The following is a 15997-nucleotide window of genomic DNA, read 5'->3' as shown; positions in this document are numbered from 1 at the left end:
TTTATTTCTGACACTGGCAGATATAGGTAAACATCTTCCAACAAGACCACTGCAGATTTAGTGAAAAGAAGTATTTCAATTTATTTTTTTTCTGTTAACTCTAAGGAGGATGAAGTAAATAATTCAGGGCCAGTGATACTATTTTTTTCATTGACAGTTTAAAAAACAGATGTACCTTTTAGATATAAATGAGATGTAAGGAAATATTTTCTTTTCTCTTCTATACCTTAATAGCTGGTTTCAGATTTTATTTAATAATCTTGTTCTAAGACTTAATCATTTTAATGTTTTTTTTCTAATTTTTATTTCTTGTGATGTGTAAATATGTAAGAAATGTTAAATATTGTAATGTTCTTTTGTTAAGACAATAACATTTCAAAGGCTAATGTAAAATCAAGCTGCTAAAGTTTACAATTTCTCTGTCCAGCAGTTCATTTATACAACTGCCCTGAGTAGATGCTATATGCTGCTTAGCAAATGGCCTTTAAGAGTTTAAAAATAACTCAGTAAAGCTACTCAAAGGTACTATAACCCTTCTCAGGCATCTTTAATTGGAGTTAAGAAGAAAACAGGATTTTCTCATTAGTTAATTATTCACTCCCTCATCAATGATTTATACACAACAAAACCACAATTGAAATGTTCAGGAGAACTAATTGTGCTTGTTCCTTTGCATGGGACCATGAGCTTATTTTTCAGAAAGGCAAGATTTTAAATTGTAAAACTAGTCCTGTTTTTGTGGACTGTTTTAGCTGCTTTTAATTTACTCTGTGTTGTTCCCATGTGAAACCAGTGAAACAGTTATTTTCTAACCTACATTGTTGTGGGGTTTTTTTGCAAAACCTCACTGATCCCCTTTAACAAAAAGTTTATCTTATTTCAAAATTAATTTGCAGTGTTTCTCAAACTGATACAAATATGTAAAATTTGTGCTTTTAAAAGCTTCTGCTTTGAGTAGCCTTACATTCCATAATTGTGCCCTAGCAATTATCAAGCTCTATTGCATGCCCCATTCATGGAAAGTATATTTTGTTGGGATGATGTAGCTTAAAGAATTTGGCTCTAAAACTTCCTTACCTAGAGCTTCCATTAAATTATATTAATTTAAAATAACTATGGAATGATACTTTTACAAAAATATTAACACAAAAAAGACCCCACAAATTAATGGGTTGGGTTTATGAAAATGACACTTTACAGTAAGTAAAAAAGGTTTATCACAGTTTTGGTAACTTGCATGAGTTCATATCGGAAAAAAAAAAATCTTTCACATGTTCTTAATGAATTTAAAACTTTTGTGCTCTAGGTATTTTCAGTTGTATGCTCGGAAACAGTAGACACCGTACAGCTTGTGCTTTTTATCAGGGAAGCCTACAAAGCGAACCGCTGCTTCGTTAGGACTGCAGCGTTTCCTTGGCCGGGAGATGGGGTAGCGGACGCTGCCGTCAGCCAGCCAGCCGGCATCGCAGCGGTCGTACCCCAGCAGCTTCCAGGCGGCAAATATCTGGCCAACTTTAGCGATCTGGGCTCCATCCTTCATGCACGCCTGAACGGCTTCATCATAGGTCAGCTTGGTTGGGTGAATTAGGTAGTAAAAACGACCTGGCAAGAGAAAGAAGGAAAAAGGATCATTAGCGACACGATTAAGATGGTGGGATATTATAAAAGCGGTTCGAGGAGAACTGGGGATGTTCCACTGCAGAATCATATCAAACAGGAGTTGATTTGGGACTGTGCAATTTGTATGTTGCACTGTTAAAAATATCTTAATTACTTGTATTGTGAGATGATAGATATCAGGAGTGGAAAAAAAAAAAAAAAGGCAAATAGAGAAAACAGATGATTCGAACCAAAAAAAAGTAGCATTATATTTATTTCTGCTAACTTATCGTGGCATGGCATCCCCACCCTCACTTGCCTTGAGTGGTAACTGAACTGTTGCAGTGCATTTTCACCCTCAGAGGTAGAAAAACAGGAAGAAAAAGGCTGCGGGAGAGGGATGATGGAAGACCCTCTGGGATTCAGAGGAGGGCACCTGTTCTGCCTCTGACTTTGTGGTGCCACATGCATTTACCAACAAGGTGCCACTGACAATCCAGCCAAATGTCTGAGGAACCCCACAGATTTCGGGCAAAGCAGATCTCATGCAGCTATCGGAGTCGGAAAATCAGTTAAACATCCAAAGCAGTGCATTTCTACATTATGGCCCCAGCATCAGCTTAAAGTCCTTACAAGTTTTCCTCTCAGAAGCATGGCACAGCAAGATGTGGCCTTTGATAGCATTTGGGTGAGGGTGGCTGGAGGTAACACATGCAGTTTTACACTCTGACAAGGCGGTGACCTGGTTTCTGACTAAGTACAACCACAATTTTATTTATTTTCTTTTTTTTTTTTTTCCTGTAAGAAAGCCGAGATATTGCGCAGCTTTTCAGAAGCAAAGTTTAAGCCTGTGGTAGATCAAAACCATGCCTGTCGTAAGTCTTCATTAGCAGCGTCAAAACCACGCGCGGCAGTTCTGCGGCTCTGTTTCTCTTTAGGCATCAAAGGGTATGTCCTCACCATAAGACGGCATTGAACTGATAGCGCTGCTAAGAAAATTATGCCTCCATCTTAAGGTAACGAAAACATATGCCAGCAAGTAAAGCTCAAAAAGGAAGTCTCCCCTACTAATCCATAAGCAGCAATAATACTAACAGTAATTTCATTTATCAAGGCAATATAAATTCATCATAAGCCTTTCATTCGTTATACTTAGGGTTATTTATCATCACTGATCTGACAATTAACCAACTGTGAGGTAGAAATGGATTGCAGAGGAACAGTGTTTATTTGAAGGAATAATAATTCACAGATCAATTCACATCATTTCAGTCTGACTGTCCTGTAAGAGGCAAGTTAGCTGAAAAACAAAGGAATTTATCCATGTGGGGATCTTCTAATTTCAGAGCACACTCTTTACTTCTTAGCTAATAATGTACTCCAGAATAATATCCTTTTGCTTCCTCATAAAAACCAGACAACCACATAAACAGAATTCTGCTCAGTTTCAGAGTACTTTCATGGTGAAGAAAAAGTGGTGAGCAAGATGAAGAGTTAGGTCAGCTCCAGACCCCAGGAAAAAGCACACAGCTTTTTTTAAACTGCAGAAATATCAGGTCAGATTACAACATAAAGCTAATTGAATTAACTTTGTGTAAAGTTTGGAAATTTTATACCATGACAAGAACACTAAAAAAAAAAAAAAAGGCATTTACAATGCAGCTGTGGTGGAGAAGAAACTTTTTTAAAAAATTAATTGCTGTCAGAGACATTATCTAGAGTATTTCCACAGCAAACTGTTGAGAGTAGATAATCTTCCCCTTTGTAAAATGCTTGCTTAACTCCATTTCAGCAAGTTGAGAGCATTTACAAGGTGTTTCTAAAGAGAATGTTTATTAAGTGGAAACCTGTTTCTATTATGCTATTAAGAGGCTTCCCCAAAGCGAACAGGATTTCAGACTTAGGGGAACAGGGATTTGGACTGATAGCATGTAAACTTCACCTAGCTTATTAGTTGCTCTTCAAACCATATGTCAATGGAATGTAATTTCCTAGGGATTTGCAGTAAGGTCAGGCTTTTGACATATGACGTCAATAATAAAAACTCCTATACTCAGTCCCTTCCTTAAATAGGAGAACTTTAATAGTAAAACCTACAGGGGTGCAATGTGTATCCAGAATGTCTGATTAAATTATATTCTCTTAATAAACTCAGTACAGATTTGCTGGGTTTCCCCCGCTAATAGGTTAGAAGGGTTCCTAACTGTTCAATCTTACTATTTATTTATTGATGTGGAAGGAGAGGGAGGCATTAACTGTCTCTCATTAATATCTGGTAGTTGGGTCACTCCTACAGAGGAGGGGTGTGCTTCATATGACTTCTCACATCCAAACCATGGGGCAAAGAGTTTATGCAAACCTAATCAAACCCCATCTATACCAGCTATTTTAAGATTTTGCATGTAGCAGAACAGCTTAAAGAGGAAAACTTCAGCATTTGACCTAAATAACCTACACCCTTGCGACTGTGGGAATTTGAGGGATGCACCATCCTTGGAGATTTTTCCAAGCTCAGCTCTAAACTGAGAGATTTGAGAGTAAGTTTTTATGTGTACAAGACAGCAGGCCGTCATCTTCAGAGGCACAGAAAGGCAATCCCACCCCATTCGCTATTTTCTGCGCGAAAGTGCTAATGCAATGCCTTGAGAAGAAAGTTCTTGATGAAGTGCTCAGAGAAGACACCTCCACATGCAGCCAGCCATCAAGTATCTAAGCACTTGGGCTCAGCCCTAGGACTGCTCCCGAGAACTACTGGTTTTGCTGGGGCAGCTTCTTGCTCAGCTTGGTGTCCTCAGCGCAGTGCAGGGCCAGCCGAGCAGCAAGCTCTGCTTGGTAGGTGGCCACACGTTGGAGGAACGCTGGGTGCAGGACTGCCTTTAGAGCCCGCGATTGATGTGTACCCCAAAAAGCTTATGGCCACAGAAATCAGTTAAGTTGTTTTACTGTGTAAAGAGCAAATTGCTCTAATTTGTGGTTTCATATGTTCATAAAAGGCATTCTCAGCAGCCAGCGGGGTGTGTCTGTAGCTTGCACGTGTAGAACCTGTCATCTGCTCAGCAGACTTGGTTCAGTACATCTTCTAGCAATGCTAAATGGTTGAGAGAGGCCGTTGTTCCTCAAAATTGAAGAACGTGTTAAAAATTTGTGATGTGGGAAAAATTTTTAAAAATCCTCTTCCAGGTCTTCCACCCCGCAAATGTCGGCAGTGAAACTCGTGACTCAGAAGCAACCTCTTCTAAGAAAGTTTATGAAAAAAACTCCTTCTTTTGGCAAAGTTTGTTTCTCTTTCTGGAACAACGGCTGCATGTTCCCAGTGATAAACTGTTCTGAAATGGTCAAATGAGCAGTCAGCATGTGTTATTCAGAGATTACTTTCTGTACCTTTCTCCCATTTAAATGGTGGAGGTGGTTAGCGTATCACACGCATTACTGTAATAAACAGGTGGTTCACAGCTGAACTTTTAACGTGATCACTAAAATTTATTCATCGCATTTTAACTTTGTTAACATGACTTTTTTACTTGACTCTGCTAGAGCTGATAACAAATCAATTATGCACTGTGGTTCTGTGTGCAAAGTATACAACAATGTTAATGAGCAGAGAGTGCATCATACAAGCTCTACTTACACCTTTTTTCTTTGAAAATGCTTAATTATAGAAGAGCTGATGGATATGTTTATATTTAGTTCACTTAACACTTTTCAGTGCAAAAGATTCCTATGTTTTTTGGGAAGCTCACTTCAGAAATCCCCTGGTTCTCTTTCAGAAATTTGAAATTGAGCAAAGAATAACCACTCAGCTTTACCATCATATGTTCTTTGTCCCATGCCTTTTGGGCTCTGTGGGGAAGACTGCAACAAAAGGATTTAGCTGCATGTATTCCCCTGAACTGGTGTGTAGAAGCCCAAATTAACCTTCTAGAGGGAATGCCATGGAAGAGGAGCATCTTCATTTCTTGGGGCAGATGGGAAAGAAATTGGGGTCGTTTGCAGCCCTTGAAAACCTTCAGATCATGGCAGGTTGTCCCACCACGTGGGGCAGGAACCTTTTCTTTCCTAAAGAGAACATGGATCAAAATGGCTTCTACTGTGAAGGAAGAGGGGAGGAGAAATCAGCTGTGAGGGAGCAGAGCTGAGCCCTCAGACATCAGGAAATTCCAACATGGAATTTCCAATTTAAGTTAGACACTTTCCCCTTGCATATATTAATTTTCAATAGTAATTATCAAAGGCAGGAATGTAAAAGCAGGTTGGGAAACATGTTGCTAAACAATAGTTATATCAATGGAGGCAAAAATGTTATGTTATCTCACAATATTTTGATGGATCCAATGGATAGCAGTATGTCAATGTTACTCTTTGCATTGTTTTATGAAACACATCACTGTATATTCTTATAAAGTGGTAAATTGCTGGTACTACTGTTCACAAAGTGTATGGAACGTTTTCAGGTTTTTGGCTTTGCCTGCACAGACACAAAACATGAACAGTTCTATGAACCAACAGAATGATTTGAGTTTGAAGCAGTTATACAGGCAGAACAGAATGTTTGACTATTGCACTTATACTAGTCTAAGAAAAGGCACTGCAGAGAGTAATTTCATAAAATACTAAGATTATTTTATATTGCATTGCTGACAAACCTTGCTAAAACAATTTCCCTGTACAGGTAACAGGAATTCAGGTAGAATTGTTTACTAATGATAAAAAAAAGTTTTTTACTGATATTTTTTGGTGTTTTCAGCTCATCACAAATGGGATCCAAAAGTTTGGAAGTGAAAACACTGAACTCAGATTTTAACTCACTGCATTGCTGACTACGTTTTCATTTTTCACATTAATGGCTGAATATAATTTTGCTGGTTTGTACCTCTCTTCATCAGGTGAAAACCAAGCTTCACATGTATTTTAGACAAAGACTTTTTAGCTTTGACTGCTGAACTATTTAAAATGGAACCTTTTTTTTTTTTTTTTTTTTTTATGATCCCTGAGACCATAATGTATTTGAGGTATTTCTTTGCCTAAAGAGAACCCACTTAGCAGAAAGCTAAACCTCTTTTTTTTCATAGCAACTCCCACAACTGACACTCTGAGTTTGTTTTTTTTTCTTTTAAGCTCGCCTTATATTCCCCTGATCCTGGGGCTCTTGGCGCTTTTCCAGCTCCCTGACATAAAGCTGAAGGCTTCTCTGTTTCACACCATCAGGAGACTCCAGCAGTCACTGCCACCGCTGGAAACGCGCAGTGTCCTAACCGCGTCTCATTTTCCTTGGCTGTTCCTGAGCTGAGAGAATCAATATTGGGTGTTGCAGAAACAGCTCTTTGCCCGTAGCCACTATCTTTGGCAACTGCAACCTGGTGGCAAAACGGGTTATTATAAGCTTTTCCCTTTACAGTGAGAAAGCTAACATATGCTGTTAAGCATACACAAGCTATCTGAAGTGTTGAGTTGAAAATAGGAAGTTGGCATTTTGGGAGAGCAAGTGGGTTTACTGTGGATATTAAGGTAAGCTTGGGACATGAATAGGGGAGAACTTAGCAGGGACGTGTGAGGATAACGTAACCTGGTGAGTTGCTGGTTAAGGAAATGGACGTTGAAGTCTAGATTTTGTGCTGACACCTTGAGAGACTTACATGGCACTGAGCTGTAGACAACTAGAAAGATGGTGCTCAGCTCTCTATATCATCCTATTGCTGTGTAGTATTCTGTCTTGCAGGTCAGTTTAACAGACTTACCAAGGATAAGATTTATTTTACTGTCTTCTCTTGGATTTCTCTACTACTTGCACACCTTATCCTCACCTCACCTCATTCCTATTTATCCCTCTTTCTCTCTCTTGCTGTATCAATGCATAGATAATATTTATCTGTCAGTACTTTTTTTTTTCCTCATAATCTTTTTTTCTCTTTCCTTAAGGGATACTGTCCAGCTGCTGGCGTGGAAAAGGATGGTGACTAGTGAACAACAGTCACCAACATTTACTCTGCAAGCATTATAAATCATGCAGCTATAACATTTTAATTCTTTTTCCTTGTTTATTTTATTCCTTGGTGCTATTTCTGTAGGACAGGGTTAAATCTGCATAAAAGAGATGAACTCAAATAGGATTTTGCCTTGGATAAATGAAGCAAGAAAAAAATGAGCCAGCACTTCATGGCATGATGCAGAATGATGAAAAACAGCCAAACATTAGTTTCAGACTGCATCCAGCATAATATAACATTGTTGGTTTGAGGATTTGGGGGTCTTTTTGAGAGGGTGGAGCAGACTTAGCGTATCTTCTGACAGCAAGGCTTATGTTTATCTTTTGGTGTGCTGTAGGGCAAAAATGCTTCATTGTGGATAAGCAATCTGTGCATAAACAAAAAAGGCCGTGTTCCTTGGTCTGGGTGGGCTGCAAGCCAAACATGTGCAAGGTTGCGTAGGAATTGTTCACAAGTAGGATGCTGTACAGGACTGTAGACGCCTTTTGCACATGTTCACTTGCAGCGTTCATCTCATTCACAGCCATGCTATCTAAATCCTTTTCAGCCACTAGATTAAACCTGAAATGATAGCAAGCTAAGATCACGTTATTTCATGCCTAAAGTAACATCTACAAACAGCAAAAACCTTTCAGTCGCTAAAATAAGGTTTAGAGCAGACCAAACTCAGAGCAAATGTGAACAGGGTTTTGGCAGGGATGTAAGATTAGGAATCTAAATTACTAGGCATAAAAGCTAGAAATAGCCTTGCTGATAAGGAAGTATTAGTCATACTAGAGCTGGTACACGAGCAGGAGTCGCTTGACACAACAGCATAGATGAAGTGGTGATCAGAATTTTGTTTTGTTGATCCTTTTAAGTTGTAAAACATCATAATTATAATTGAATTCAACAGCAAAGCTAAATGGAAGAATTGCAGGTTTCTTCATCACTTTAACCGAAATAAAGTGGGCATATATCAGCATTAAAAGAGTACATATAAATTTTAACGGGGTGAAAACGGAGATATTAGAAACTCCTGCCAATACAAGTTCTGAGTTGTAAAAACAATCTACGTGAACATGTGGCAAAGACAACTTTACTCTGCGCATGTGTCCTTGTAAATTCACCAATAACATTTTCCAAGCCTAATATAAGCTTTGACAAATCACGTATCACTTGCTGCCATTGGAATTTCTTTCCCAAGCACAGAAAGTTGTTTACAAGGCAGGGGCAAAGAAGGCTCTTACCGTTGAAGTTTGAAGTAAAACAGAAAACATCGTATCGGCTTTTATCTTTATCCCAGAACCCGTAATTCCTGACCCCAGGCACTGTGTTCTTCCCTCCGCAGGGCTCCCTGGGCTTGGTGATGGGGTACTGCACGGAGCCGTCGCTGAGCCAGCCGGCGTTACACCAGTCCAGCCCTGACCTCCAGGCGTCGTAGAGCTGGTCAAAGGAGGCGATAACAGAGTCTTGGTCCAGACAAGCTCGCTGAGCCTCGTGGAAGTTTAAGTTGTAACGACCCAGCCGTGGAGAGTAAGGGAATACGACACCTGAAGTGGTGGAAAGAGAGTGAGTTATGGGACACCGAAAGAGCAGAAGAAAGGGAAACAGCATTTACAGTCACCAGAAGGAGAAATGAAGGTTAATGACATGATGTGTGTCAGACTGTTGTTTTATTTCTGGGGAAAAATGCACTGTCAGCGTATCAGCCATTAGGTTTGGAAGGGGACAGCGCTGCCGCCTCACCTAGCCGGCTCCTCTCCCTGTAACATCATCCCTTTCCCGATGGGAACCGTGCCAGGTCTGCACATTGCTCCCACCTGCAGCTTTGCTGTCCTCACTGTGGTCTCGCCCTTGTGCACCCTGAGAGTGCTTCAAGATGAGCAAAGCTGGCTGAAATGTTGCAACTACACGTTCTTCATCAGAAAATTCCAGTTTATCAGCTGTAAGATCAATTTCTCATTTAAAAAAAGTAAATTAAAACCCAGATTAGTTCTATTTTTTTTTATTTTTTTTTTTTGTGGGATGGGATTTGGGGATTTTCTAGCAGTTCATTTAGAAAGAAGAAATTGTAGTGCAGAGGCATATGAACTATTTCTTTTGACACATAGACGTTAAAATGAAATGTTTTGATTGACATAAAAGTGCGCTATGTTCTTTGCATGGACCCTTGCCAAGATTTCCTGAGAGGTTCAAGACAGTTGGTTTTCTGTTTGTTTATTTTTATTTTATTTCACATTATCCTAGGAATGGGAAGGTATTTCAAACCTGGCTTAATAACAACATTTCAAGAATAGACTGGTAGGAGGCATAATTTTAGTGTCCTGAGGTCTTAAAGTAGGAAATCTATAGGGAAATAAAATCAGTGAAGTTGTGTGTGGTTTTAGGGAGACTTTTCTGCTACTTTCCAGCTGGTTTTTGGCAGTTTTTCACCACTCAAGGAGGGAGAGCTCCTCACAGAGGGCATCAGGGAGGACAGTTGCTTGAGCAGAAGACAGGTTTCCCCAATTACAGATGGTGACCCACGTAGCACACAGCATGCAGCAACGCAAGACAGCCCTAGTAGGAAGCCGTGTGAGACACCACCTTCCCTCGCTACCTCTATGGCTGCCAAAAGCCCTGCTGGCTTAACCAAAGGACACTTGCTGCAAAGCCACTGTGCAAGGAGCATTGACCTGCCAGGTGCTTCCTTCCGCCCCTGAGGACCAGCCACAGGCCGACCCAAAGCTCTACCTGTTGCTTATTTGTGGTGAGCCATTGCAGACAGTTATGCCAGAGAGACCTTCTCATAACAGAGGACATCCAAGTGGAGATAGAAAACCTGGGGACACCTCCAGAATTGTTTCAGCAGCAACACGTAACCAAAGTCATTGACCTTATCTAACAGATTTTTCTACAGTATATTTTCTGCTTGTTTTATGAAAAAGATCTGTAATTAAAGATTAATTCTTGAAGCATGAAAGATGTTTCAGAAAATGCTGAAGAACCACCTCCCCATCAGGCTCTGATAAAAGAGAAGAGAAAGACTTGAAACAAAAATTTGGATCAGACCACCCTAATCTTTGGCAAGGTTTAGAAACTTAACCCAGATCTAAATTTTACAGTTGGCTTTAGCCCAGTCTCATAACAAGCTGAAATAAAACAGCATCAGAGAAGATCCAGCTCAGAATGTTTATTCTCAAACATCCCTGTAGAACTAAGTGCTGTAGGATGCAGAGGGACTGAAGACAAGATAACACGAGATGAGCCAAAACTTTACACTGGTATAAATATCCATTTTTCTTTTCACTTTCTCCCTGCTGATTAATTCTCCCACCTATAACAAGTTCCTTTTCTCCTGGGCCGTGTAGCATAGGAGAGAGGAATTGCATTAGGGTCATGCAAGACTGTCACCATGCAATGAAGCCATTCTTCCTTCTGAACACTCAAACCCACTTCGGTGTCTATTCCACCGGTATCTTAACATCTCCTTTCTTTCCTTTCTCTTTCTCGCCCATCTATTGTCCAAGAAGTGTTATTCTTGTTAAACAAAATCTCTGTTATTACTAACTCTCAGTGACTTTGTCCAAGAAAATAAAGCATGCAAATGTAAACTTGGCAGGGTAATAATAAACAATATTTTGCTCCCCTTCAGCAATTAACTAGAGAGTCTGCTGAGGTTCTTTGCTTTTGTAAGTCCTTTGTTAAATGGCTTTTTAGTTATTAGCTGTTCTGAAATATAAAGCGTGAATGTAATGTAACACAACAAGTTGTTAACTGTAACTTCATAAACAAGAAGCTGTAGCTGTTTCATATTTTTCTGGATCTCTGTTTTTCCTTCCTTCTCCTCACCTCCTTTTTTTAAAAAAAAGTATTTGTTCCCCCTCAGTGCTAATGGATAGAAATATCACTGGTTATAATAAAAATGCAGCAAATGTCAGAGGAATCCAAGCTTTACTACTTTATTAGAAACCCAATACTTATTTTTTTTCCAGAACTACACTTCCCCAGACAACTGACTCCTTGTCCAGTACACGTGTCTGATTTGCATATACATGTAAAAAAAGCTAAAATCATCAGAGGTGGGTATTTTTTAATCAAGATCTAAACTTGCATACTTTTAAAACCTGAGCAACAATTAATTGGAAACTACTTAAAGAGATTTGATTCCTTAAGGTTTCCAAAATCACTTTTTAAAAGGGGTTAAATATGTATGTAAATTTGTTACAAATCTATTTGAGTTTGACAGTTGGGATGTTTTAATAACATAAATATGCACACAATATAATATTAGCTTTGGGCTATACTCGGGCAGACTGCATAGAAGCTGATTTTTGTTTGAGTTCATCTGCAGTACAAGCCTGCAACTGATTAACATTAATTTCACCCTGAAGATGGGGGTGGCCATTGGTGATTTTGTAAAGCAAAATTGACTAGTTATGTGTTTTGTGTAGCTTTGCATTATCTTGCATCTTTGTTAATTTTTTTTTCCTTCTTCATTTCCCTATCAAACCTAGCTTAAATTCAGAGTTAGATCTTACTATTCATCTTCCTTTTGTTATAATTTAGCAGTGCTGAACTTTAGTTAATTGCGAACTGTCTTCTTCAGTCTTGGCTCTTATAACCCGTCAAAAGATAATCCGTCCCATCTGTTCTTGAATGGACAAAAGCTGTCCTGAGGCTTGTTACTGTTCCCAAACTACAGACTGAATCTAAACTCCTGACTCCAACCCTGTGTTTTACCCCTAGACAAAACACCCACTTCCAAATGTTAACAAATTCAGCCTAAATAATGGAGAAAGAGACAAACTTCCAGCCTCAGATGGTCAAAATCTGGTTAGTTTGTGGGAAGAGTGAGCTGAGGAGCCTTAACTTGACCTTAGTGGTTCGGCTCACAACACCAAGGAGGCAGCTGAGCCATTTGTGGAGCCTGAACAGGGAATATTAATTTACCATATAGACTTCAGAATGTGGCTCCTCTCCCAAACAGGCAGTTCTCTGGAATAGGTCCTACCCCCAGGGAAGGACCTCCTTCCCTCCAAGCAAGAGAGGAAGAACCCGAGACACATCAATTCAGTGGAGAATAAATCTGTTAGTGAAAGAGGAGGTCCAAGTGAGGCTTGCTGTGTGCACCTGTGACAATGCTATCACAGTCAAGAAAATGACTTTTATAATGGAAATTAAGTTTTCTACCAAAATGGAACATAAGAAACGGATGTATAACATATCCTCCCCACACGCGCACCTATATCTCCATGAATGCCTTACGCTCAATTCCACAAATGTACAACTCTGCTTCAGTTACTGTGTTTTTTAGGGAATGAAAAAGAGATGATATTTGTGTGTCCTTTGTAAGCTATTTGTATTTAAGAGTCTTATATGCAGGTAATTCCTAAAATTCAGTGCAAGTGCTTTGCAATTACTCAGTCACTACAGACACATTGTCAGTGAAAGGAGCTGTAACGGTTACCCAAGACATCAAGGTGAGGAAATAACCTTAGAAAGCTCAACTCTTGTAACAATTTATGGGCAGCTATTAAGCCAGCACCATACACAATTAGCAGTTTTAACAGTATTTACACATAGAACAAAATAACACAATTTTTTGTTGACCCATATGGAAAAAAAAGGTCTTTCTAAAGCCAGAGTAAAGAAACGGGCTTCCTTGAGTTCTAGCCCAAACAGAAAAGTAAGTTTTCTTGTAGCCAGTGTAAACACAGGCAACAGTAGGGTTTGCTATATACTATACTGTAGGGTACAGTTTTGTGCTGGCAGGTTCATACACTTGATGGCAAAATTTTCCATGCTGGATTTCCAAAATTCTGTAAAAAGTGTAAAAAAGTCCCTCATTTTCCTTGAGACTCTACCTCCATTTCTCTGCCTGTCAGGGCTGTCAGATATCTGATCGTTCAGCACAGACGCCATGGGTGGGCCATTAGCTGTCAGCAGGCATCAGTCTCCCTAAAAATGAAACTGAAGCTTGAGATGGTGTCACTCCAGTCCATAGCATCCCGTAACCATGCTGTCAGTGGGGTTCTGACAAACAAATTTCTGACAAACACAGGCATACAAACTAGGCTCACCTGGCCTGGGGGCAGATTATTGCCTTGTTTTTCTACAAACTTTATCAAAATTTGAAGACTGTTGTCTTTCCTTGCTCTCCTTAGGCTAATTAGTCCTAATTCTTTTAGCATTTTCCTTTCAGGTCATCATTTCCAGATAATTTTTTGCTGCTGTATTTTGAACTTTTTACTTCACCTGCATCTTTCAAGTACCGTTTCTCACAGCACTTGCAAACACAGCTGTGCCTGAGAAGACCTGTTACTCTGCCACAGAAGGAATTACATTGGTCTGTCATGACTTACTCTTGACAAACTCCTGTAGTCTTTTACAAGACTTTTTGTTGTCTTCTAGGGACTCACAAATCATGCATCCGATAACATCAGTTTTATAGTAGAGAGTACAACAGTTTGTCACGCAAAGAATATTTAAAATAGCTTTTTGTGCAATGAATGTAACGGCACCACACAGAAGAAACGAATATGACATAGAGTATTAGGCTACATCTGATTTCTCCTGCTGTTGAGATCATGAAGTCGGTTTCATATTGGTTTCAGCTATGAATTCCCTGTTGGTTACATCCAGCTTAAGAGCAAATGACTAGATTAGAAAATGGTTGCTGGGGCAATTTGGAAGAGTTTGTTTATAGGAAGCTTATGGATTTGTTTGATCTATTTGCAACTATAAAGTCTGGTTTTTTGAGAGACATGTCTGTTTTTTTTCTAACTCTGTATTGAACGTAAAGGCTAACATTCCTCTAAGCAAGATCCTAAAACTTGATGGGGTTTTTTGGTTCATGCGGAGCCACCCAAAGAGTTAGCATCTATATAGAAGAAACTTTCTATGGAGACTTTTAATGGCTTTACCCAGTTCTACATATTTCTGGTACTGTTGAACGCACAAAGTAATTATTTTATAGCCTGTATTGCAAAACTAATGCCCTCAGTTATCACCTCTCCCTGAAGACAGAAACTATAAAAAAATTCTAATAGAGTAAAAATCTGCCTTTGGCAGTTTAGTGTTGTTCCACTTTCTTTGCCACCTGGCCCATGAATCTCATGAAGGAATAGTAGACAAAATCTGTGCCTGAGCAATATAACTGAAGGCCAGTGCTGGAGCCTTCGCACGCCTGGGAAGCCGAAGCACACAAACCTGATGTAGTGAGATTCATTACCGTGCCTAGTATTCCTAAGAAAGGAAAATAGTGAAGCACTACCATAAAGAAAATTTAGTGTAGAACAGTAAAACACCAACATAAAGAAAATTTAATGTAAGCTGAGAATTCTTTCTTTGCTTATGACTCAGGCAACAATATCTACCTGCTGTAGGAGACCTTTTAATTTGTTAAGCTTTTGGCTCTCAGGACATTTGACAAAGAGTGTAAAACTCATGATGAGTATTTTATGTGCAGGAGGAGAGCAAGGCCATTTCACTGAGAAAATTACTTTGGTGACAACGCCAACATAGAAGTGTCCTCTCTCTGCAGTACTTGACATTTCTTGCAGCCACTGTGCCCAGCCCAACCCTCCTGCCCTTAGACCAGTCCTTGTACTTAAGGCTACGAACAGGACAATAATCGTGATATGATTGAATAGTTCTTAAAGCTGGTGGCTGTGAAACACTGCAGTGAATCTGAGTCCTGAGCTTTAGCTGCTAGACAGCAATGTCGCACTAGTGTAGGGAGGAAATGATGTGGTTCTGCATTAAATAATAGTGAAGAAAACATATCAAAACATGCCAGGTATGTAACAAACACAGCATGAATCTAATTCCACTGTTTTTTTAAAGCTAAAAGCACCCAAAGGGCTGGAGCACCTCTCCTGTGGAGACAGGCTGAGAGAGTTGGGGTTGTACATCCTGGAGAAGAGAAGGCTCCAGGGAGACCTTGTTGGCCCTTCCAGTACCTAAAGGGGCAACAGGAAAGGTGGAGAGGGACTCTTGATCAGGGAGTGTAGGGATAGGACAAGGGGTAATGGTTTTAAATTGAAAGAGGGGAGATTCAGACTGGATATTAAGAAGAGATTCTTTGCTCTGAGGGTGGTGAGGCACTGGAACAGGTTGTCCAGGGAAGTTTTGGAGGCCCAATTCCTGGAAGTGTCTCAGGCCAGGATGGATAGGGCTTTGAGCAACCTGGTCTAGTGGAAGGTTCCTTTTTCCATGGCAGGGGGCTGGAACTAGATGACATTTAAGGTCCCTTCCAACCCAAACCATTCTGTGATTCTATGATTCTATCCATAAAACACTACCACATTCGGAGAAGAAAAAAGGTCTACTGAGGTAGAGGTCAACTATTTTCATATTGATGTATTAACATGCTTTCGCCTAGCCAAAGCTATACTGTTTGCACAGTGAGCTCACATTGGAGCCATCAGCTGTTTTGCACTGCTAGTGGG

The 15997-nt window shown here is 39.8% G+C and overlaps 1 protein-coding gene across 1 annotated transcript in view; it reads right to left on the bottom strand.

Annotated features, from left to right (window-relative positions):
• Positions 1-836: 836 nt before the first annotated feature.
• Positions 837-15997, bottom strand: part of HAPLN1 (hyaluronan and proteoglycan link protein 1) — a 31818-nt gene continuing 16657 nt past the window's right edge. The window contains exons 3-4 of the mRNA XM_009886861.1: positions 8813-9115; positions 837-1602 (exon numbers count right to left, since the gene is read on the bottom strand). Coding sequence (XP_009885163.1) covers positions 1313-1602; positions 8813-9115 — 593 coding nt within the window. The 3' untranslated portion in view covers positions 837-1312. The remainder of the gene's footprint in view (positions 1603-8812; positions 9116-15997) is intronic.

This window comes from Charadrius vociferus, unplaced genomic scaffold (genome assembly GCF_000708025.1).
Source record: "Charadrius vociferus isolate BGI_N301 unplaced genomic scaffold, ASM70802v2 scaffold244, whole genome shotgun sequence".
NCBI classification, from domain to species: domain Eukaryota; kingdom Metazoa; phylum Chordata; class Aves; order Charadriiformes; family Charadriidae; genus Charadrius; species Charadrius vociferus.
Note: the sequence above shows the minus strand (reverse complement) of the source record. Positions and strands in the feature narration are given on the sequence as shown.